The sequence below is a fragment of the Triturus cristatus genome, chromosome 3_2 (assembly GCF_964204655.1).
Source record: "Triturus cristatus chromosome 3_2, aTriCri1.1, whole genome shotgun sequence".
In the NCBI taxonomy this organism is placed as follows: domain Eukaryota; kingdom Metazoa; phylum Chordata; class Amphibia; order Caudata; family Salamandridae; genus Triturus; species Triturus cristatus.
The window spans coordinates 977,380,760-977,403,239 of record NC_140584.1 but is presented as its reverse complement, the minus strand read 5'-3'; the positions used below and the strand labels follow the sequence as shown (position 1 = coordinate 977,403,239).

The following is a 22,480-nucleotide window of genomic DNA, read 5'->3' as shown; positions in this document are numbered from 1 at the left end:
GACAGCCTGGGGCGAACCTGCCTTCAATAGCCAGTCGTCGAGATAGGGGAAGACTGGAACCCATGAGCTGCCACCACCGCCATCACTTTCGTGAATACCCAAGGGGCGCTGGTAATGCCAAAGGGGAGCACGGTGAACTGAAAATGCGCGGTGCCTACTGAGGAAATTCAAATACGGCCCCATCTTTCCTAGTAACACCATTACGCTGTTGCCCTCACTCAGGCACCTTCAACCTTCATAGCGTTTCTCTCTCATTCTATACTGTTGCACATATTGCACGACCTTTCCTGTTTCCCTGAGCTAAGTCCATTCTGAGACCCGGCTCGAAGCAACTAATCCCCGAGATAACCATCTATTGACCCTTGGTGACCGTTCTCGGCCTCTCCAGTTGTTTTACGAATCACCATCTTCAACACGCAAACAAGTCCTGTCGTAAATTAATTTAACCAAGGAATGGCTATGCCGCCTGACCTATAGGGTCGGTGTTAGACCCGACCCTCGTAACATAGCCATACCTGACCCCTGCGCCTCACACAGCCCCCGAGCCCACGGCCTAGCCGATCCTTCCCACCAGAACACACACACACGACCCGGACTTCCCCGTCCGTGGCCTTCCTCCTTTCGGCCACACCGGGCCCGCGTGCCCACTTCATGCACCAAGATGGCCGCCCGGCCCCAGCGGGACCCTGGCCTAGAGGCGCCACTCCGGCTGGAGGACATCGCGCTCCCCTTGGGATGAGAGAGGGAGGAGCAGTTTCTATCACACCTCTGAGCTTCCCTGGGAAGGTGGGTTTCGATCGGCCCGCCGGCCTCCCCGAGGGCTGGCTCCACGCCTGCTGGGTGTCTGGGACTCCTCCCAACCCGGCCCTGAAAGGATCAAAAGACAATGGCAGGAAACCCCGACAAGCGACCTCCCAGGTGACAAGACCCCTGCCTGCACAGACTCCGGACATCAAAGAGGAGTCGCCCTATAACAATGGGTGCTCTGGGACTGTCCGGCAGATTCGCCTTTGGAAACACCTGAGCCCTGCTGAGTGACTCGCGGCTCCCTGAAGATCGTAAGACCTCCGAACTCGTGCTTGAGCCTTGCTGAGGGACTCGCGGCTCCCTGAAGATCGTAAGACATCTGAACTTGTACCCGAGCCCTGCTGAGTGACTCGCGGCTCCCACAGACTCTCTTGGTCCCGCCGGACCCCACGATGACAAGCGTATCCCCCAGCTCGAGGATTGTGAGCTGTGCGCCGGGTACGCTCCTGCATTTGATCCATATCCCCAAAGACTGTCCCGCTACCTCCTACCCCCCTCCAAGACTCTGTGAGCCCGCGCTCCACTTGTATACATTTGCCTTGCTGATCATAAAGATCCTACAACTCCGATCTGATAAAGATTTATTCTTAAGAACTCTCGGTGTGGTGTCTCTTTGTCGTGTGGTGCCGAGTGTACGATCCTAGATACGAGATTCCTCCCCTGAGGAGTCTCCCGCCAGTGCCCGGCTACGATACCTCAAGGGTTGGTCTCAGGACAGTCAGGGCCCCCTCCGGGCTCCTCTGAGGTCGCCTTCTAACATTGGTGGCAAGCGACGGGATTCGGGCCCATAATCTAGAGATCGTACCGTGAACGGCTGACGCACTACCGACAAAGATGGCAGAAGGAAACGCCGTGGTTCTCACAGAAAACGACACCAGTACCGTGTTCCAGGCGGAACAACTGGAAGAGTACACACAGAATTGAAGCAATTCTGCAAGGAACTCAAAATCGCTACCACTGGTCTCAACACCAAAGAAGATATGCAAAAGGCACTGAAAGCTTGGGTGGATTCTGGAGCCCCCCGCCCAGAAGGAGCGGTGGAGCCCCACGATGAAGCTGGACCCTCCCAAGGAGAACGCAGCAGCAACCAGGTGCGAAGCTTCGTACCAGACGGGGGCCTATCCCCGGAGGAACTCGCAGACAGAGAAAGAAGTCGCCATCACAAACTCGAATTAGCCAAACTCAAAATTGAGGGCGAGTTGAAATTAGCCGAGAAAAAGCTAGCAGTGGAACAGATGCGGGTGCAAGGAGAACTAGAAGAGAAGAAGGAGACTTCAACTGGAACATGAACGCAGCTTGAAGGAAATGGAGCTAAAAGCAAAAAGCGAAGAAGCGGGGCCCCCAGGGAACCGAGAGGCGGCCTCCCCGGCGGAGCAGAAGGTCCACATCCACAAGGATGTGGTCAAAGAATATTACAAAAACTATGACATTCAACAGTGGTTCCGGGCCTACGAGGTCGCCATGACCTCCCATTGGGTCCCGCAGAAGGATTGGGGGGCCGGGTTCTGGGGACGATTCCTGAGCGAAGGGAGAGACACCCTGCTCGACCTACCAACCTCCATGCAGACCTCCTATGACCACATGAAAGAGGCCCTCCTCACAAGGTACGGCCTCACCCCGGAGATGTACCGCCAGCGGTTCCGGGATTGCAGGAAGATCCCGGGTACCACCTGGGTGGAGTATGTGAACTTCTTCAGCCGCGCATTCGATGGGTGGATCAAGGGCAGCAAGGTAACCACCCTGGAAGAACTAACAGACCTTATGTTGTGGGAACACCTGGCTGCGAACTGCTTTGTGGAACTGCGCCAGCATCTGCTCGACAGCAAGCTCACGGATCCGAGAAAGCTGGCTGTCGAGGCGGATCGCTGGACCAACACCCGGGTCTCCCGGGGCCCTGTAGGAGAGTACCCCCGAGCCAGTCAGGGGCCACCCCGCCAGAGAGGGGGGGGGGGAAACCAGGGAGGGCAGAGAGAGTCCCAGTCTAGTCCCCCGAAGACCCAACCTCCGCCTTTCCCGGCCCCCCCCCCTGAGACGGGGGCACCGGGTGACCATCACTTGTTTCCGTTGTCAGAAGCCCGTGCATTACGCCAACGACCCTGAATGCCCCATGGCCCCACACACCACCCAGGCAGCACCCCCCGCTAGACAGATAGCCAATGTAGCACTGGGGGAGGAGGTTGAGGAGACCGTAGAGTGGGAACCCGCAGCCATGGCCCTAGTATCCTTAGGAGATAGAGAAATGGTCACAGACTGGATGACAAAAGGGTTGCAGCCAGTGGAGGGGCAGCAATCTAGCATAGGGCACCCAGTGCAATACCGGGATCAATGTATGTTCCCAGGCCACTGTCACCAGTTTGACAATAAAGGGGTGTGTAGATGGAACTCCTCCACCCCCTGCATAAGACACCAAGGTAGATCCATAACCGTCCCCCACATGACCAACAGGACTTTTTCAACATTCGGTCCTCTCTAGTTCATATTGTAGTTCGCTCGCAAAATAATACAATAGAAGATTCAGCAACCCCAGACCCCCCCAGCTCGATATCCAATTTAACCCTGCTCCTCTTACCAGCCCACATTAGGGACACACAGGGGCTATTAAATTTTGTGAATGTGGATCTAGGGATGGCCCTCAACGCCTGATCTCTCTGCAAATACGCCAAGATGGGACACCATCTTCACCCTCGCCCGACATGACCTTTATCACTAGGCTCAACCCTCTCTCCACCCCTGACATCGCCACTGCTATGCCCAACAGCTACAAGGTGCCACACCAGGACTGCACCCAAAAACACGGATGGGGCATCGCCATCATTTACAAAGAAACAATCGGCAGCACCACCACCGAAGACAACACCACACTGATCATGGAACACCTCAATTTCCAACTCCACACCGACAACAGAACAACCAACAAAGGCATCCTCGCCTACAGACCCACAGAACCACGCACCGGCCTCTGCAACGCCATCATAGACTTCATCTCCCCACTTGCCACCCAGTCCAAGAACTGCATCTTCCTCTGAGACCTCAACTTCTACCTGGACGACACCACAGATACTAACTCCAACATCCTGGAGCGCATGGACAACATCGCCTCACCAAGCTGGTCAAATACTGCACAGACAGAGCAGGATACACATTGGACCCGATCTTAAGGTCTAGTAAAATACAGCCATACCACGACATCCGCACCCTACCCGACAGGGGAGAATCGGCTGCCCTGATTCTCTTCAACCTTTCCGCAGTGTTTGACACCGTATCCCACTACACACTAATCAAGAGACTGCACCAGATCTGTATCCAGGGAGATGCACTTAGATGGATTGCATTGTTCCTCACGGGACAAACACAGAGAATCCGACTACCTCCCTTCACCTCGGAATCCAAGAGCACTATCTGCGGCATCCCTATAGGTTAATCCCTCAGCCCCACCCTCTTCAACACCTACTTGACACCTGTAGCCGACAGTCAGAACACACTATCTTAACACCACATCCTGTCCAACAATAACCAGACCATCCTTTCAGCAGACCCCATCACCACTAGGACCAACTTCCACAACTGCATGAAAAATGTTGCCGACTGGATGAAGGCCAACTCTGTGAAGCTCAACACTGACAAAACCGAAGTGCAGATCTTTGGCAACAATGCCTTCCTCTTGAACGACACCTGGTGGCCCGTCGAACTCGGACCCACTCCTACACCGACAAACGACGCCAGCAACCTTGGCATCGTCCTGGACAGCAAACCTACCATGAAACAGATCAACAAAGTCTCTTCTCTCTTCTTCCATGCCCTCAGCGTGCTCCGAAGAACCTTCAAATGGCTCCCCATCGGCAAAGAAGAAGTCACATAAGCCCTAATCACCAGCCACTTGGACTATGGCAACACACTGTACACAGGAACCAACACAGAACTCGCGCAAAGACTCCAGACGATACAAAACTCATCACCCAGACTTATCCCTAACCTGCCCAAACAGACCCACACCACCCCTCCCCTCAGGAACCTCCACTGGCTCTTCGTTCAGAAAAAATACCAATTCAAGATATTGACATATGCCTACAAAGCCCTTTACGACCAAGGACCAGGATATATGAACCAACAACCATCTAGAGGCCTTCGCTCCACCTCCCTGGCCCAGATGCTGCGCATCCGCTGAAGCCATAGCGGAGGCTGTTACATCTCCTACCTTGCCGCTAAGTCCTGGAACAGGCTTCCCCTCCACCTCCGAATATCACCCTCGCTGGCTGACTTCAGGAAGAGACTCAAGACCTGGCTTTTAGACTGAGCCCAGAATCCTAGCTCCTTGATACCCTCATGGGTGATAAGCTGTGCGTTACAAATATTAATTGAGTCCCACTCCCTGGCTCAGGGTAGCTCTGCCACCTTGCAGAGGTCCAACCTCCGCAGGTCAATGTCCTGGGAGACTGTCTTTATCGTTGCCTGGACTCCAGCACTCAAGGGCTCAATGGAGGCAAGCATCTGAGCAACTGTTGGACACTGCGGGTCCCGAGGGTTTTCCACCAGGTCCTGCAGCAGGGGACTGGCCATCGTACTTGACCCTGGGGCCGTGAATTGGTCCATCTTAGCTTGCTGGGCCACTCTTTGCAGTCTATCCTTACCCAGGTTAGGATCTGCGGGGCACACAGCTCCTGAATGGACCCCTCCTTGTGTGAAGGTGTTGCAAATTATAGTGCCACCATGGGAGGATGCCAGAATATTTGCCCAAGTTAATGCAGGGTTCAAGGATTTGTAAAACCAGTTGTTGCACCTGCTTCGCTACAACATTTCAGTTGTATGGGTGATAGCCATCTGTGCTGCCAGCTGATCCCCAGTGCATTGGTTATTTCCCTTAGGCAGCCACCTGTCCTAGGCCGAGCCGTCCGAGCCACAGGGCCCAAGTTCTCAGCACGCTGGGGGGGAGGGGGGAGGCTTCACAGCCAATACACGGTCCGAGGGTATCAGCATCTCCCGACATGAAAACTGGGCTGTCACACCCTAGCATCACACCCCAGCAGATAGGCCTTGCAGTATTTCTTAGGCCACCTGTCCTCAGGGTAGAGGGGAAGGAGGAGCAACGTCCTACTCGCTAGAGGCTGTAATGCAGACGACTACTTATAAACAATATGAGCCCCCGCACCACCACCAGCAACCAGGTGCACCCCCAGCGTAACAGCGGCTCATGATAGTGCCCACCAGCTATAGCTGTCGCTGGCAGCCCAAAACACCAGTACCCTGGCTCACTTACATCATGGATCACTGCGGCCTCCTCAACCCCACCGCAAGGGCCGGCGGGTACAAGCCAGCTACTTCTCCAGAGATGGAGACTGTGCAGCCACATGGCTGAGTAGCTGTAGTCCTCACCACAGGGGCTTGCCGCACGGGGCATGTTAGGCAGCGTGTAGCACCGGTGTTCTTCACTGGAGAGAGACTCGCACCTCAGACTCTCCAAGCACTAGCAGATTAAGGCACTGCACCATTGACCTTTTGGCTTCCGCATTCACGGGGTGACAAATGCAAAAATAACAACTGATGGATAGAATGCTGATCCATGTCAAACACTCACCCCAGTACAGAGATCTGGGCCTAAATCCATTGTTTTGATGCTCCCCATTCCATTCCAGTTTAAACTCAGTCATATGCAAATCAGTCTTGACCCTGTTCCACATGGGCACAGTCCAGCCCGAACTGCCAGGCCAGGTCCTCCCTGGACCGGAAACAATCATCCTAGTCCCGGTTTCAGGGTATCACCCCTCATCAGCCAGGCTCGCTTGACTAGTTGTATGCAGAGCACAGGACCCATGTCTGGGCGTACCCGTCCCACTCGGGGTGACAAATGCAAAAAGAACAATTGATGGACAGAATGCTGATCACTGACAAACATGCACCCCAGTACAGAGATCTGGGCCGTAATCCGGCAGTCATCATCTGAATCCTCCGGCCACAGTTGCCCCTCAGCACCAACTACGGGATTCAGACTCTGCCCCTTTCACTGCACCACATCACCTGAGGTCCGGCCCATATGTGGCTCCCAAAATGGAGCCCACATGAACGCCTCCAGTGTCAGCTTCTGTCACCAACTTTTCGCTCCTGTCATGCCACTCAGGGGTTGTCTCGGTGCAGGCTCATCAGCAACAGCAATCAACGCAGTGGCTCCCTGAGTGCAATGAACACAGTGGGGGCCACAAACACCTCTAGGCCGCCTCACAGCAGCAGTCCACTCACAGCGGCACAGAGGCCACCGGCAACCCTGCGGAGTCCCTCAAACACCGCCCTCAGCTCCACAGGTAAGCCGATCAGTGGAAGGACTCCACGAGCGGCCATCATGACGGATTATTCAGGATCCTCACGAGCCAGGATGGGAGCTCTGCAAGCTACGTCCTGCTGGCCATCTTCTCTGACTAGGCCTCCTGGGAATATTAATGTTTGAGTCATACTGTGATATACCTTTGAATCTAGCCTCCTTGAGTATCATTCCTCCAGAGTGGGTTTTGCGAGGGCCTGGGATGGTGTTTTTGCCATTAGGGCTCTGTGGGCCCGCTCTACTACAAAGCAGGCTGAAAATGTACCTATAGGTAATATGGATGTCAACCATTTTGCTAAGAAGTCAGTAGCATTCTGACCTCCTACTTGTTCAGGAAATTCAATGAAGTGTAAATTGTTCTGCTGTAAAAGGTTAAAGTGACTTCAACAAACAGATTTTCGATACACACAGACAGGCAAGTACACTCACAAGCACGCACAACCACGAGGGCAGATATACACAATCATGAAGGTATGTTGCCTAATAATGGCAGGGCTGCCCATAGCTGAAACACTGAATGTGTGTGCGACACAAGGAAACAAAGTGCATTCAGGTAACTTATTGCTAACTGATAGAAGAGGATCTGTATTTGCCCAGAGTGCCAATTCTTCTTGACTCGCTCTGGAGAAGAGGTAGGCAATGAAATCTGGTGAACCTAACTTATACACAAGTATATAGGTATGTTGTCTAAATAATGGCAGGGCTACCCATAGCTGGAACACCGAATGTGTGTGCAACATAAGAAAAAACAGTGCATTCAGGAAGCCTATTGCTAAACTGATAGAAGAGGATCTGATATTGCACACACTGCCAATTCTGTTTGACTCGCTCTCTGGAGAAGAGGTAGGCAACGAAATCTGGTGAACTTAACTTATGGATGCCTATACTTCAATGCTTTGCAGTGTTGAATGCAGAGTCAAAACGTCTGTATCATCTGGCACTGGACTGTGACGTCGCACATTTGGGCCGCTGATAACAGGAACAGAAAATAGTTTTGACCAAGCAGCCAAGACTGAGTCAGTCAAGACACTGTAAAAAAAAGGCAGCTCAAGGGTTGACGGCTCAGATTATAACATTTCTGTGAGGTTATACTTAGTCTCTTCTGATAGTAGTGGTAATTACAGGACTTGTGTGACTCTACAAACCACAATCGTAAAAGAGGACTTTCTTCCATAGGAGGTTCTAAAGATGAGATGTACTCAGAGCAGACTCCAGATAGGTATGTAAGCCACGTGAATTTTGCAAATAGAGAAAAAACAAAAAGAATCCGCATGAGGTGTAAGCAAATTATGGGCCTCGTAGACATCCCATCAAGTAGGACCAGTTAAAGACTTTTTATGGCATCCAAAACCTATCCAAAAAGGTCCCCTATCCTCTGGAAGCACTGTTGTTCAGATCAGAGAAACTAGAAGGGAGCACTTATCCCCAGTATTTGCTTTAGTAGTGTGCATCTCAATACTGGACAGGCCCCAGCTAAAGATGGCTCTGAGTCAGAGTCCATAGCTGATGCACAGCCGGTGCTGCCAGACTCAAAGCTGGTGCTCAGAGGACCAGGAGGCAGGGCCTGCAAAATAGGGATGGAGGTATGGCCTAGCAACGTTGTTGGAAAAGGCTGATTTTACAGAGAGTCAGTCAGCACCAGAGAAGATCTCTCCCCAGTAGAAGTCCGACTAGAGGCACAATAGGTCCAGGAAGATGGAAGGCATATCAGTGGGAGCAGGAATGATCTTAGAAATCTGAAGTATGGTCTCTTTAAAGGTTGACACCTGCTTCACAGTTTAAGATGGCCTGGGGAGATAGGGTGCATCGGCTCAAAGCTCAGCACATGGTCTGAGCCAGATATCGAAGACAGTTAGGTGCTGAGACTGCTGAATGGGTGATCTTTCCCTTAAGGCAGGAGTGTCTAGATGTTGAGAAGCTTCAGGTGCACTTATTGTGCTTCTCCCTTGACTCTTGCAGACTCTTGGTGTTATTCTTGGGGCGACTAATAGCAGGCACATGTAGGGATAATTGACTGCCCTTAAAATGCAGTATAGGTGAAGTTAAATAAGTAAGTCAGAACTGGGAGGGAGCTTGAGAAGCAAAGCTTTTTGCCTTGTAATATTTGGCACTGCCTTCACCTACATGGGCTTTGGGCTCAAGTTTTGAGGGTTGTAGTAAACGTTACTGGGATGCAGGTTCCACCAGCAGCAAAAGCAGCTAATTCTTGAGCTGATTTCGCCACTGGCTGAATGTCAGGCGGGGAGTGTTAAGTTGGTGTCATACCCGGTTTTAACAGACAGGAAAACAGGCACTGCTGAGTCAACGGGGCACCAAGTGCCAGGCTCATTGGAGTGGTACCTCATAGGGTTGGAGAAGGTGGCATGTCTCCTGGAGAGAAGAAATTTGGCAAAGTGAGGTGTATTGTGTTCCACTTTCTGGTGAATATTTCAAGGGACACACCCGTCCTACATAGTAGAGACTTCAACTTTTCAGATGGCACAAAGCGCTGCTGATATATTCTTGCCATGATGTTGATGGAGAACTACGTATGATGCTTTGTTTATGTAACCATATCAAGATTTATCTAGTGTGGAACACAAAAAAGGTAAAAAGAGCACAGGAGAAGCGGTTATTGGGATGGTTTAGTCACAGCTGTGATGTAGTTGGGGAAGGGAATGTGGAATTAACTTTGTTATTTGAATTCTTCTTTTCTGGAAAAGTGAATACAACTTTACTAAACTAAAAACAGCCAGTGAGACTTAGAAAGGTCCCAAATCCAAACCCAGCATACACCAGTACCTGCCACACGGGACCCAATGAACAAATGTCAGACTTGGAAATTGAGGACTGTCCTGATTCCTGAAAGAAGAGAAGTTGTTAGAGAGGCCAAATGGCTACCATATTTAGACTTGGACCACTAAGGTAGTTTTGCCAACTGTTTGCTCTCCGTACCTGCTATGGGTAGACTCATTTGTCAAAAGTATGATGTGACCTGGTAGCTCTGTGATTCAAAAGAACACAAATAATGCAGCTAGATACTTCTTAGAGGCAAGACTAAGTTTTTCTTGCTGGTGTCTAATGCAGAGCAAAGAAGAATGTGAATTTTGGACTGTCACCAATTTTGTTACAGCTACAATCCATCCAAAGCATCTGCCCGCAGTATTCCTATATCAATGTGCAGTAAAATAGAACTGCAAAACAACTGGAAAGCCTGTAATATCACGACCAAGATAACATGATGCATCTGCCAAGACGATGAACAACCTCTCCCCATCACAGCACCACTGGGCAAACTCAATATGGTCAATGGAAGCCCTCTAGTGAATATTCTATGTTTGGTGGGAACCTCTTGTGGACATTTCTCTTAAAATAATTTTTGTGAGCTAAATGTTTCTAAATTTACCATCTGAATCTATTGAGCAAGTTGCTTAGGAAATTTTATCTGACAGGCTATTATTGGTTTTGTTCATGTAATAAATTAGCAGCTAAATTGCTTAAGGAACATCACCAATGCAAGGACCCATTTTCGTTATCATTTCTCATTGATTTTTCTGTTACTATTGGTTAATAAACTTCCCTTAGTTGTTTCTAAACTGCTTTGGTTATTACATTCTTTAATTGACTGACAGTTGGGACCACTGAATCCCCCTGCCCTCTTTTCCCAAACACTTCCAAATACTAAACCCTGATCTGACTTACAAAATTATCAGACAACTATACATCTTTGGTTTGCCCCAGTAGGGCTACTTCCAGATTAGACTGGATTGGAAACACGAGAAGCGGAATCTATTACAGCTAGGTACTGGTTGGCACTGCACCGAGCACTACAAAGGACTGCCCAGAGAATGTGGTTCTCGTTTAACCATATCTGTTATTGGCAAATTGTTTGGTTTACTCAGTGGCATTATCTGAACCCCATGTGTTATCAGATTAATTATATACTTGTATTTGTACCACAAAGAGGTCACATTTGGTTAATACCAGAAAAGAACTTGCAGGAGATTCCTTCTCTACAACCAGATTTGCAAATTCTTATTTTTCCAAGGTTTGATGAATTGGAAGATGATGTACTGAAGGAATGGGAAGATAATCTACATAATGCATCATACATAATTATTTGCATTTTGATTAAACATGCAGACAGACAGGTCAGCCAAATAAAGATGGAAAATTACAAGTTAGAAAAAGAAATGATAGAAATGAACCTAAAAGATGGCAACTGGGAAAAGTTGAGAGAACCTAAAAATGTTATACAGAACCATCAGCGTGAAATGAAATAAATAGGAATAACGATTCTAGAGACAGATGACTATTTACTTTTCCTTGAAAATAGGACGAGATACAATTACCTAAAGATAAGAAAACAGGAGAAATACAGGTGATATATAAATAGGTAGTAGTAGCTCACTGATTATCCATAGCAGGAAAGGAGGGTGAAATCAATATGAACAAAAGAGCTGTAACCACAATGTTCCTCTTTTTTGGACTAGGTCATGCATTTCCGTATGAGACACAAGCCTCAACGGGGAGAACAAACCCACAGTGGATGCAGGAAATGGAAAGACAGAAAGTGCAGGAAGAATCGGGGGCAAGCGTGCTTTTAATCAAAGAAAATCCTGAATTAAGATACAATACAGTTCCCATACTGGTGAATGGTGTCACGTCAATGCCAGCAAGTGAAACATTGGACCCAGTGAATAGTATTATGGGTAACCAACTTGTAATCATACATTTGTCAAACAGAATATTAGAAGAAAATTGAGAAATATATATTTCAAGCAAAGGGCTGGATTTCTGTCCATCTCAACATTGTAATTTTAGCACTCAGCAGGGTTGCCCCCTCTCACCACTCCTATTTGTGATGACACTAGAGCCGTTCGCCTGTATCAATCGACAGCGTCATAGGGCAGCAGCGTTGCAGTTCGCCCAGTGATCATATCACTCTATGGGGATGACCTGCTCCTCTGTGTGAGGGAACCACAGACTTTTCTGTCTCAGATACTTAGAGAATACATCTGATTTGGGCGATTCTCTGGCATCACTATTAACCGGTCTAAATCATAAGTTGTCTTGCTTAAGATTTCCACATCTCCCCACGTGCTGGAACTTCCGCTGTTATGGTCAGAGGAGCCCGTAAAATACCTCGACGTATGGGTCCATCGTGACCCTTAGTTGGTGATCCGCGAAAACGACGGTACTGCATGCACAAAACTAGAACACCAAGTTGATCGATGGGTACAAATACCGATGTCACTGGCTGATCGCATGTCAATTATAAAAATGATTATCTTGCCTAAGTTTCTTCACTTTTTAGCACCATTCCCATATCTCTCCCTACAACACTGTTCAAAACGTTTCGAACGCTTCTAATCAAAACTGATATGGGGGGGGGGGGGGGGGGGGGGGGGGTAAACCAGCACGGGTAAATCTGTCGACCCTCTCTTTAGATTACAGCAAAGTGGGTTCAGTGTACCTGACATGCGCCTGTATTATGTGCACAGCCTCAGTTTGCCGACTACTGGTTTTGCACCCATGATTTCATTCCACATGTGGCTGTGGATGATGGGGACGCGCGCCCTATGCCCCTTAGCTCCATATTGACCCACACGCGAAGGGGCATACCTCGCTCAGAAATCAACTCCGTTAATGCCGCTGTTGCTGCCTGGCAGGCGCTGGGTCGTAGGGCGGGTAAACTCCCGTTCTACTCCCTACTTATGCCACTGGCACAACATTCGGATCTATCAGTCACACATGAGAAGGGTGTCATGCGCACTTTAACATTAGCTAGCATTGATAAAATGCAGGACATCTTCCCGGATTGTAGTTTTTTGAAGCAGGCTGATCTCAACTAGGTACTCAAACGCCTCTCTTTGTTTTTACCATGCATAGGGGTCGGACGGCATTACAGGCACACTACCCATCGTTCCCGACGGAACCCCCGACGCTTCAACCCCTGCATACAATTCTTGCCAGCCCCACAAGACAAACTAGTGACTAAACTATATCAAGCTGCCAGAGACAATACTCCGTTGACTCCAAGCAAGAGTATGGAGTACTGGAATAGGAAAATGGATCCACCACTTACACAGAAGGACTGGGAGTGTTGCTGCCAGTTGACCCAGGCACTCACATCGAATGGCAATTTACAGATAATCCACTTTAAGTACATACACCAAGATTACCATACACCATATAAACTCTTTAAATGTGGTCTTAGAGACCATGACAGATGCAAGCGGTGCAGTGCCTTGGGTGTGGACTTCTGGCACCTTGCATGGGAATGTGGGAAGGTGGCAGGGTATTGGACAGCTGTGATCGCCATGTTACATGACATGACCGACCTGGCTTTGGAATGCTCCCTGCATGTATGCCTACTGGGCCTGGTGCCGCATTTGAAAGGAATGCTGTGCAGATTTGTTAAAATAGCGCTATTGCTAGCCAAGCGCAGGGTGGCCATGTCCTGGGAGAGTCGTGTGTGTGTCCCTCCACTACCAAGTGGTTACAGGATATGGTATATTGCCTGTAGACCCTGGATTTGTATGCTGAAGAACTGCCAACTGCTTCTAGGCCAAAGGACATTTGGGAACCTCTATTGCAATATCTACGCTCACACCACAATGCAGCGCCACTTTGACGCGGATAAATAGTTATACTGTGATGTATTGGCTCACACCATATACTACTTCGCACGTTGTGTATAATGACCTATCCGAACGTATGCACCACTGTACCTATTTAATGCCAAGCGTTGTTATGTTTGGTTAATTGACTAAAATAACTTACAATGTTTGCATGTAACATGCAGAACTTCAACAAAAAAAAAATAACAATAATAATGATAATAATATTTGCCATGATTGTGGCTCCTTTATAGTTTTGTCCACTAATATTAACATCAAGGGCTGCAAAGCCCGAAACGCGTCATGGCAGCATTTTTGCACTAAATAAATCAAGCACAAAGAAACTGGAGTCCGTTTCCGTAAATGAAGGAGCTGTTAAGTTGGAAAATCGTCATATATATGAATAATAAAATTGCAATTGAAACATGTCATTTGATGTACAGAAGTGAAATTATTAATGCATTTTAATTAGGCCACATGTTTGAATTAATCTCCATTTCGAACAAGATGGATACCATCTCTGTTACTCGCTCCGGCTTCCTCCCCTCCACCCACATTCTCTCCTCACGGGCTTTGCAGAGGACCGTTTTGTTGATCACACAACAGTTTATTTCCACTGCAGTAGTTGCCTTGCTTGTGTTGAACTTGTTATGGTGCGGATGTAAGATGCAACAAGTTTCTGTTCTTATTCAATGTATTCACTGTGTTCATTCACTGGGAGAAAGTTTTATTGTCCAAGTAATTAATATTTGTTCAAACATCTCTCGGTGACCGCATACAGGGTATTTAATACTTTTCTCAGAATTGGGATAATGCTTATGTGTTAAACACCTGAAGTGTATCATTCATGTGTTCTGATTTGCTAAAGAAATGATACTTTTGCTCACACCACAATGATTTTGGAGTTTTTCACAATTTACTATGCAAGAATTGTGAATAAGAACCCCTTGATATTAGGTGTGAGCCAGAGATTTCCTGAGCTTCCCTGTGCTGCTAAGGATGCTGCCCGATTCTCTTATAATTTTGCTGCCCACTGAGACTTAGAATATCTTCTGATTTTACATACTGTGTAAAACTTTGCATCTGAGATCATTCATGGCATTGGCTATGCACTGCTTATTTTGAACTTTTTGTAAATGAATAAAAAAAAAATATTTTACAGATGTGCAGGAAAAGGTATTTAAATTTGAACAATCAGAAAAAACATTTAACTTTGAAAGAAAATCTAGCACTGTGGAATTTGAATCAGGACAACAGCATTGTTATCAGATAAGCTGATAAAAGTCAAAATGTTATTTTAAATCGAAATGATTAGATTGCTGAGATTGATAGACAGCTATTGTATACTATGTTATGCTAGGGCAATGGTTGAACAGAACATGATATCCTCTTGATGTCCTAGGCCGACACACTCACATAAGAAACGGCAGACCAGGAAGGAGGGTGGAGGGAGGGAGGGAGTTTACGTTGACGAAATATTTCAAATTATCGTATGCATTCACCTTCAGTGATTTTGTCACATCTTCAATGCTTGAGTTCACTGTCATCTAAAGTATATTGACTGTACTATGTTATATTGTTATGCAAGACTCGATCTTAGTCTGTACAAACATCGATATTTGTATACGAAGGTATAAAAAAGTAAACAGAAAAACACCATATGCATCGGAAGAGAGACACTGCAATTTATTTATGGTGATCAATAAAGTTTGTAAAAAAAATTTAAAAGCTAGGGCAATGGAAAACTAGTTGATACAAATAATACTACATATTAACATGAACATTTTGGATTAGAAAGAGAAGGATCTTCGCATCAAGGCTGAATATTGATATTTACACGTCACCAACCGTAGACTTTCCCTGCATGTACTTCCTTCCTAAAGTGCATAAAAAAAAGCAGGTTTTCCCCTGGGGAGATGGATTATATCTGGAATCAATTTTGCTATGGAATTTTCAGCAGAATATGTCAAAGTCAACTTCAGTACTCTGTATGCAATTTACCTGCTTTTATACACTATAGTGAGGACATACTTAACAAATCTGATGTTGATATACCGGTTTTAAGAAAGCATTTGGAACAATAGTTTAGTAATGTGTTTGGGGCTCCGCAAACCCACTCGTTTATGAACATATGGTCATGGTACTGAAAACAGTGGACATCAGTCTATCTAAAATTGCCTTTCTGCACAACAACCAGATGCACCATCAACAGCAGGGCACTACAATAGGCTACACGTATGCCAACTCCTATGCCAACCTTTTCAATGGACGTTATTAAATGGAGCATGCCTGGAGCAGACATGCCAGGAGCTGAACAAAACACAAACTTATGATATGGACTGGTAGTAAGGAACAATCGTCTGTCGACCATATGTTCCTAAATGCCAATACATGTAATGTACATTCAGAATTAATTGTCATTGTAAAAATGTAGAATTCTTGGATCTGCAACTGCATATTTTTAATGGCAAGATACAAAGTAAGATGTTTAGACAATTTATACTATGCAATGGTGTTCTACTTGCGGTGCGCATCCTTGATCACTTACTGACAGTCTCCCAATATGACAAAATGGTATGCACAAGGCACATTTATAGCGATCGGAAGACTGTTTTGGAAAAACAATGACCTTGTGATCTATGCAATGACATAATTGTTCCTCCATGCATCAGTCTTATTTTGCATTGTGTGCTAGGTACTTTAAATATGCAAGAGGTCACCAACCCTGAACAATAGGTTACTCACTGTGTTAGATCACAGAGACTGGCACTTCTGGTAACTCTCTTCCTGAAGGATACATTCTTGTTTCTTTTGGATCTAGCACCCCTCCTGTGTAGCAGACATGATGACTTGCAGTAGCTAATGTTCAGAACTAGCTTTAAATGAGTGTTACTTAACTGTAGTAGTACCGATATACTGTACTCATTGAACTTACTGCAAAAACGTAGTAATCACCCATCAAAGTACACAACAAATGTCATTCTTCTGAGATATTCCGCTATGAATGTCCATGTATTTGTTCCTGAGGCTAAATGGCAGGACACTGAATATGAAATTTGCATTCTGAATACAAATCTGAATTTGTTTTTAGAGGTCAATAGCACACATCTTTACAGATTCTTTCTTCAACCTCTGGTTTGCTTGTGTTGGGTCCAAAATGTACATTACATTTTGTTGCACCTTTTTTGTGAACCAGAAAATACTTTTACACCTTCACATGTTACTTTCAGACCTTGGCAATCTTTCTATCACTTGTTATTTAAGTAACATGTGGCTCTTCTGAAACAGCCTCTGCAGAGTAGAGAGGCTGGATTTTCTGGGAATAATATTTGGAATTCAGATCACCTTCCTTCCTGGCACTAGAGGCAACGTATCTGCACTTGTTATATTGGCTCTCAGAGAGCCTCTATTGTTTATTTCAGTTTCTGGAGCTTATAACCCACTGCTATGACTTAGCAACAGTTGATTACAAAACTGGTTACTCCCTAGTGCGATTTCAAAGGTTTCCCAGGCCAGGGTGACAGGCCTCCATGAGAGCCTGGCCGCGCAGCGCTGCTTCTCTACCTTGACTGAAAGCAGAAAGCACAGCTACGGGGGAAGGAAGGCAGAGAAGGTGGTGGGTGTTGGTCAAGGATGACGGTAAGTTTTGTTTTTACACCTTTGGGACAGGGATACCTAACAAAGCCCATGTTATGTATCGCCCCCCATAACTCCTCTGCCACAGGCTTCATCCCCCACCCAGGGTTCTGAGTGACATCATAAAAAACGAGAGCAAAGCTCAAATTATCTATTTGATGTCACTCAGAACACCACAGTGAAAAATATCCCCGTAATTAACTATGACCCTTCTATAATTCTATTCTCTTCCAGGTAATTTGAAATGGTCTATCCTATTCAGGGGGCGAGGTAGTATTGCCCTGGCTCAGGGTCTTTAACAGATGGAGCTTGCTGGAGAGGCAAGAATTGGTGGGAAGCAAAGGAGTGGCTGAAGAGGGGAGGAAGATAAGGCACTATACATTCATTTTGATTTTTTTTCGCAATCAGGAAACGCATTGCATAGACTATATCATAGACTATATCATAGGTTATCCGATTAGCACCTATGACGTTGAGACTCCTTCAGGGTCAGTTTGCACTAAATATGACATTGAGAGAGCTGGTGTTGCTATGCTGTGATTTTAAATGGCAAGTAAGGCACCAGGATGCACTATAAGGAGTACATTACTTCGCTAAAACTTTAGTTGAAGGAGACAGAACAGACTCCTCAAGCAAAGTTAAACATCTGACATTCACATCACCTGTTCTTTCTTTTTCTTTTCTTCCACTTGACGGAGTTGCTCAGAAGTCAGAACTATCTCCATGCGCTGCATGTCTCTCATCATCAGTCTCTGAGACTCCAAGAACTGGTCATTTGCTTTCTGCCAAGTGTGTTTCAATTGATTGTGTTGCTGTCGCTCCTGGTCTAAAAGGTGGCAAACTAACAAGGGACAAACAACATTGATATATTTTAACAGAAACACTTATTGAAGGTTTAGCCACTTGCATATAGAAAATAGCTAGCAATGAAACGATCAGGAAAATAAATACCCTACAGGAATGGCATACTCCTGGATATAAAAAAAAATGATTAAGTTACACTAAAAGCACAAATTCTTGTTGGTGTAAGAAGCTGTAAAGAAACTATGTAAATGAAGAACACATTTAAATAAAACTAGTTATTTGGAAAGCTATTCTTAGATGTTTGGCTATTTTTATGTAGACTTCAGATGCCATGTATCTCAGACATACAAAACTAACAATAACTTAAGGCACAATAAATAAACAGTTGCCTTTGTGAATTCTTAATATTCAGCATCAGGAAAGCTATATCATTTAACTTTTAAGTTTGAATGAGCCATTCTGACATGCTTGTAGGTAGTTCCAAGACACCAAGACTGGAAACATATTGTGGGAGTCTGGTACAACGTCACGTGAGGCTTGCCAATTTACTTGCACAGCCACCATCAATTCTTTTTTTTCAGACTATATATAAGGTACCGACAGAACGGTGGGTGAGTTTCAACTACATGAAAGGAGAATTAAGGACTACAATACAAGAGCACAATGGTATGTAACTTGTACCAACTGATTGTTACCATTCCTCTTTTAAGAAAACTAATTGGAAAGAGGTGCGTTTATTTACATTTCAGGTATTTAAACTGCTACTCAACATTCACAAAAAAGTCTAGTAAAATGCCCAAAGAATAATTTAAGTATAACACACAATAATAAGAAAAACAGAAGCTAATATACACACAGGAAGAACATTTCATCAGACTAAAATTTACCTGCATGAGAACAATTACTAACTGGTGAAACTTAGTTGAGCCACAATTTTATAATCAGAGCTCATGGCTGTATAGTTTCCTACAAGTTGTGCCTAGGTGGATCCAGAGAATACAAAAACTAGAATAAAATGTGCTAATCACCACCACATATAGTATATCCCATTATATCAACACCATCTGCTGAAAGGCAACTAAGCACCCAAGATACATTCTAACTAAAGCCCAATGTATTTACTGTGAATCACAGTTAATCTGAAGGATAATCTAAATAATGAGGCTGCATGATAGTTGGGAAAATTCATTAAAAATGTGGACTGTTCAGTATGCTATAAATTATTATGCCTGCTTGCAAATTCATGATAGTATTATTCCACTACTCCATTTCTGTAAGGTGAGAGAGGCTTCCTAAAATCAGGATTGTTTTAGGGCATTTTGAACTTTGAGTCACTGAGTGATTCTGATTTCTGAGATAACAGTATTACAACAGTATTGATACCAACATTCTTATACGCCAGCGTATTCTGTTAGGGTATGTTACATCGGAGCGGTGGAGCATCTGGACGGAGGAGGTGATGCCACGTGGTGTCATTGTATGCAAATAATGCCCTCTTCTAAATTGCCTCACCTCGTGAGGCGGTACCTAGGCTGTTGCAACTCCTGGAGAACTTTGGTGACTGCCCTGGACTGCGTCTTAACAGGCACAAGTCCTAGCTCTTTCCACTGGGTGGTTTAACTGCCTTGCCTTTGGAGCGACTTCCCTGCCTTGGATTACGCTGGGAAATGGGGCATTTTAGAAACCTGGGTATACAGGTGGCACTTGAGGATTCTCACTCGCTACAACTTAATGTGACCAGAGTGGTTGAACCTCTGAAGTAGTCAGTGCTCTTCTGGAAAACCCTGTTGCTCTCATTGATGGGCAGACTGTCAGTGTCCAAGATGGTGGTACTTCTGCGTGCCCTATTCCTGTGCGGGTGTTCCAGCAGTTAAACTCTGATCTGGTGTCAATATATTGGGCCGGTCAGAGTAGAATGCTGTGAACAAGTTGAAGCTGCGGATTGAGGAGCAAGCGTCTTGGTGGCTGGATGATGGACACAGATGGGAGAAAAGGCTGCAGGGGTGGGGGGTTTAGAGTCCAGTCGGACAGGCTGCCAATGGTGTTAAGAGGGTGCAGGAACCCCTGAAGACCTGCCGTACATAGTCAAACAGACTGCGAGTGTCTGGCAGTTATTTGTGGAGCGCATACTGAGGCGTGCCACGTTTCATTAGTAACTTACTGTATGGATTCTTGTTCTGGTGTGGAAAATGATGGACAATATGCCATTTCAGGTGTGGAGGAAGGGCGATGTGAAGTCTTGGAAGACTTGTACCCAGGCTAATCCTTCATCTCATATGAGCAGGCCTGGGAGGGCTTTGGGCTGGGTCAGGGCCACTATCTACATTACGCTGGACTTTCAGAATTGGTAAAAGTAACATGGCCCACATACTGCGCTATTCCGCAGACAACGCAAATGCTAGACCTAATGCTCTATTGCGGAGCAGGGCGTAGACTCATCTCTCATCTATATAATGCCATGAGGGTCGACTCAACGGGCCTCCCACCTAAGGTGCTGGCTGCATGGGACGCGGACATGACAAAGCCCTTAGATGACCAGACGATCAAGTTATTTACCTTCGGTAACGATATACCTGTAAGAAACATTAGTTAGTTAGATTCCTCACCTTAGAATACCCCCAGGCGTCAGGCTGGATCCAGAAAGATTTTTCGTCAGCAATACCCTTGCGCGTCACAAGGCGTCGGTGGCGGCTCCGCGTCAGTCGGTGTCGTGATCGCCGGGATGATGTCGGAGTACTTAGACGCCGCCTCGCGCGCTGACATCAGTTCTTGTACATAGCTTTCCACGCCAGGAACGCAGAGCCATGCAAGAGACCGACACTGGTGCCAAAAAAGTCTAGGGCCCTGAAATTGATGACCTCAACCCTAGATATCGGATCGCACAACGGGGAGGATGGGTCGGTGAGGAATCTAACTAACTAATGTTTCTTACAGATATATTGTTACCGAAGGTAAGTAACTTGTTCATCTGAAAGAAACACGTTAGTTGGATTCCTCACCTTAGAATAGATACCCCAGCAATACCAACCCCGGTGGTGGGTCTGCGAACCAAGATCACACCAGAAAGTCCTGGAGAACAGAACGGCCAAAGAAGCCGTCTCTCCGGACTTGGCTGTCCAGGCAATATAGTGTTTGGAAAACGTGTGCAGCAAGGCCCACGTTGCCGCCTGACAAATGTCCCGCAAGGGGACTCCCCGGCCCAGGGAAGTGGTCGCTGCTGTAGCCAGAGTGGAATGGCCCCTCAGCCCTACAGAAGGTTCCTTTTTAGCTAAGGAGTAACAGGCCTTGATACACAAAACGACCCACCGAGAGATGGTTCGCTTGTGCACTGCCCGCCCCTTCTTAGCGCCCACGTAGCCAACAAAGAGTTGGTCGTCCACCCGGAACGGTTTGGTACGGTCCAGATAGAAGGACAGCGCCCGTTTTGGGTCCAGACGGTGGAGCCTCTCTTCCTCTTTCGAGGGATGCGGAGGCGGAAAGAAGGTGGGCAGTGTAACAGACTGGCCGATGTGAAAGGCAGTTACCACCTTAGGGCGAAAGGAAGGACGAGTCCTGAGAACAACTTTGTCCAGATGGACAGAAAGGAAAGGAGGCTTAGAAGAGAGCATGGAGCTCACTCACCCTTCTAGCAGAGGTGATGGCAACCAGGAAAGCAGTCTTAAGCGTCAATAGACGAAGGGGACAATTATGAAGTGGCTCAAAGGGAGCGCACATCAGAAACGTCAATCCAAGATTCAAATCCCACTGAGGCATTACGAAAGGGACAGGAGGAAACATGTGAGTAATGCCCTTAAAGAAGCGAGAAACAGGGGATTTGAAAAGAGAAGGCTGATCAGGAAGCAGTAAGAAAGCAGAAATAGCTGAAAGATAACCTTTAAGAGTGCCTAGAGCATAGCCCTGCTGGGCCATGGAAAGAAGAAAGAGGAGAACCTCAGAAAGAGGGGCGAAAAGGGGATCCACAGCCTTTGCTGTGCACTATGCCACAAAATTGTTCCACCTGCAGGCGTATACCGATTTTGTGGAGGGACGCCTGGCTGCCAGAATAACATTACCGACTTCAGGAGGCAAGTCAAATGGCATCAACTGGCGCCGCTCAATCTCCACACATGGAGGTGGAGGCTGGACAGGTTCGGGTGGAGGACCGTCCCCTGCTGCTGCGACAGAAGGTCCACCTGAAGAGGCAGTTGTATCGGGGGATCGATCGATAGACTGAGTAGCTCGGGATACCAGTATCTTCGTGCCCAATCCTGAGCCACCAAGATGACTTGGGCCCGGTCGCGCTTGATCTTCAGCACTCTGGGGCAGAAGTGGTATAGGCGGA

The 22,480-nt window shown here is 46.7% G+C and overlaps 1 protein-coding gene across 1 annotated transcript in view; it reads right to left on the bottom strand.

The window, feature by feature from the left end:
• Positions 1-22,480, bottom strand: part of RABEP1 (rabaptin, RAB GTPase binding effector protein 1) — a 989,154-nt gene that overhangs the window by 567,965 nt on the left and 398,709 nt on the right. The window contains exon 7 of the mRNA XM_085649558.1: positions 18,018-18,196. Coding sequence (XP_085505684.1) covers positions 18,018-18,196 — 179 coding nt within the window. The remainder of the gene's footprint in view (positions 1-18,017; positions 18,197-22,480) is intronic.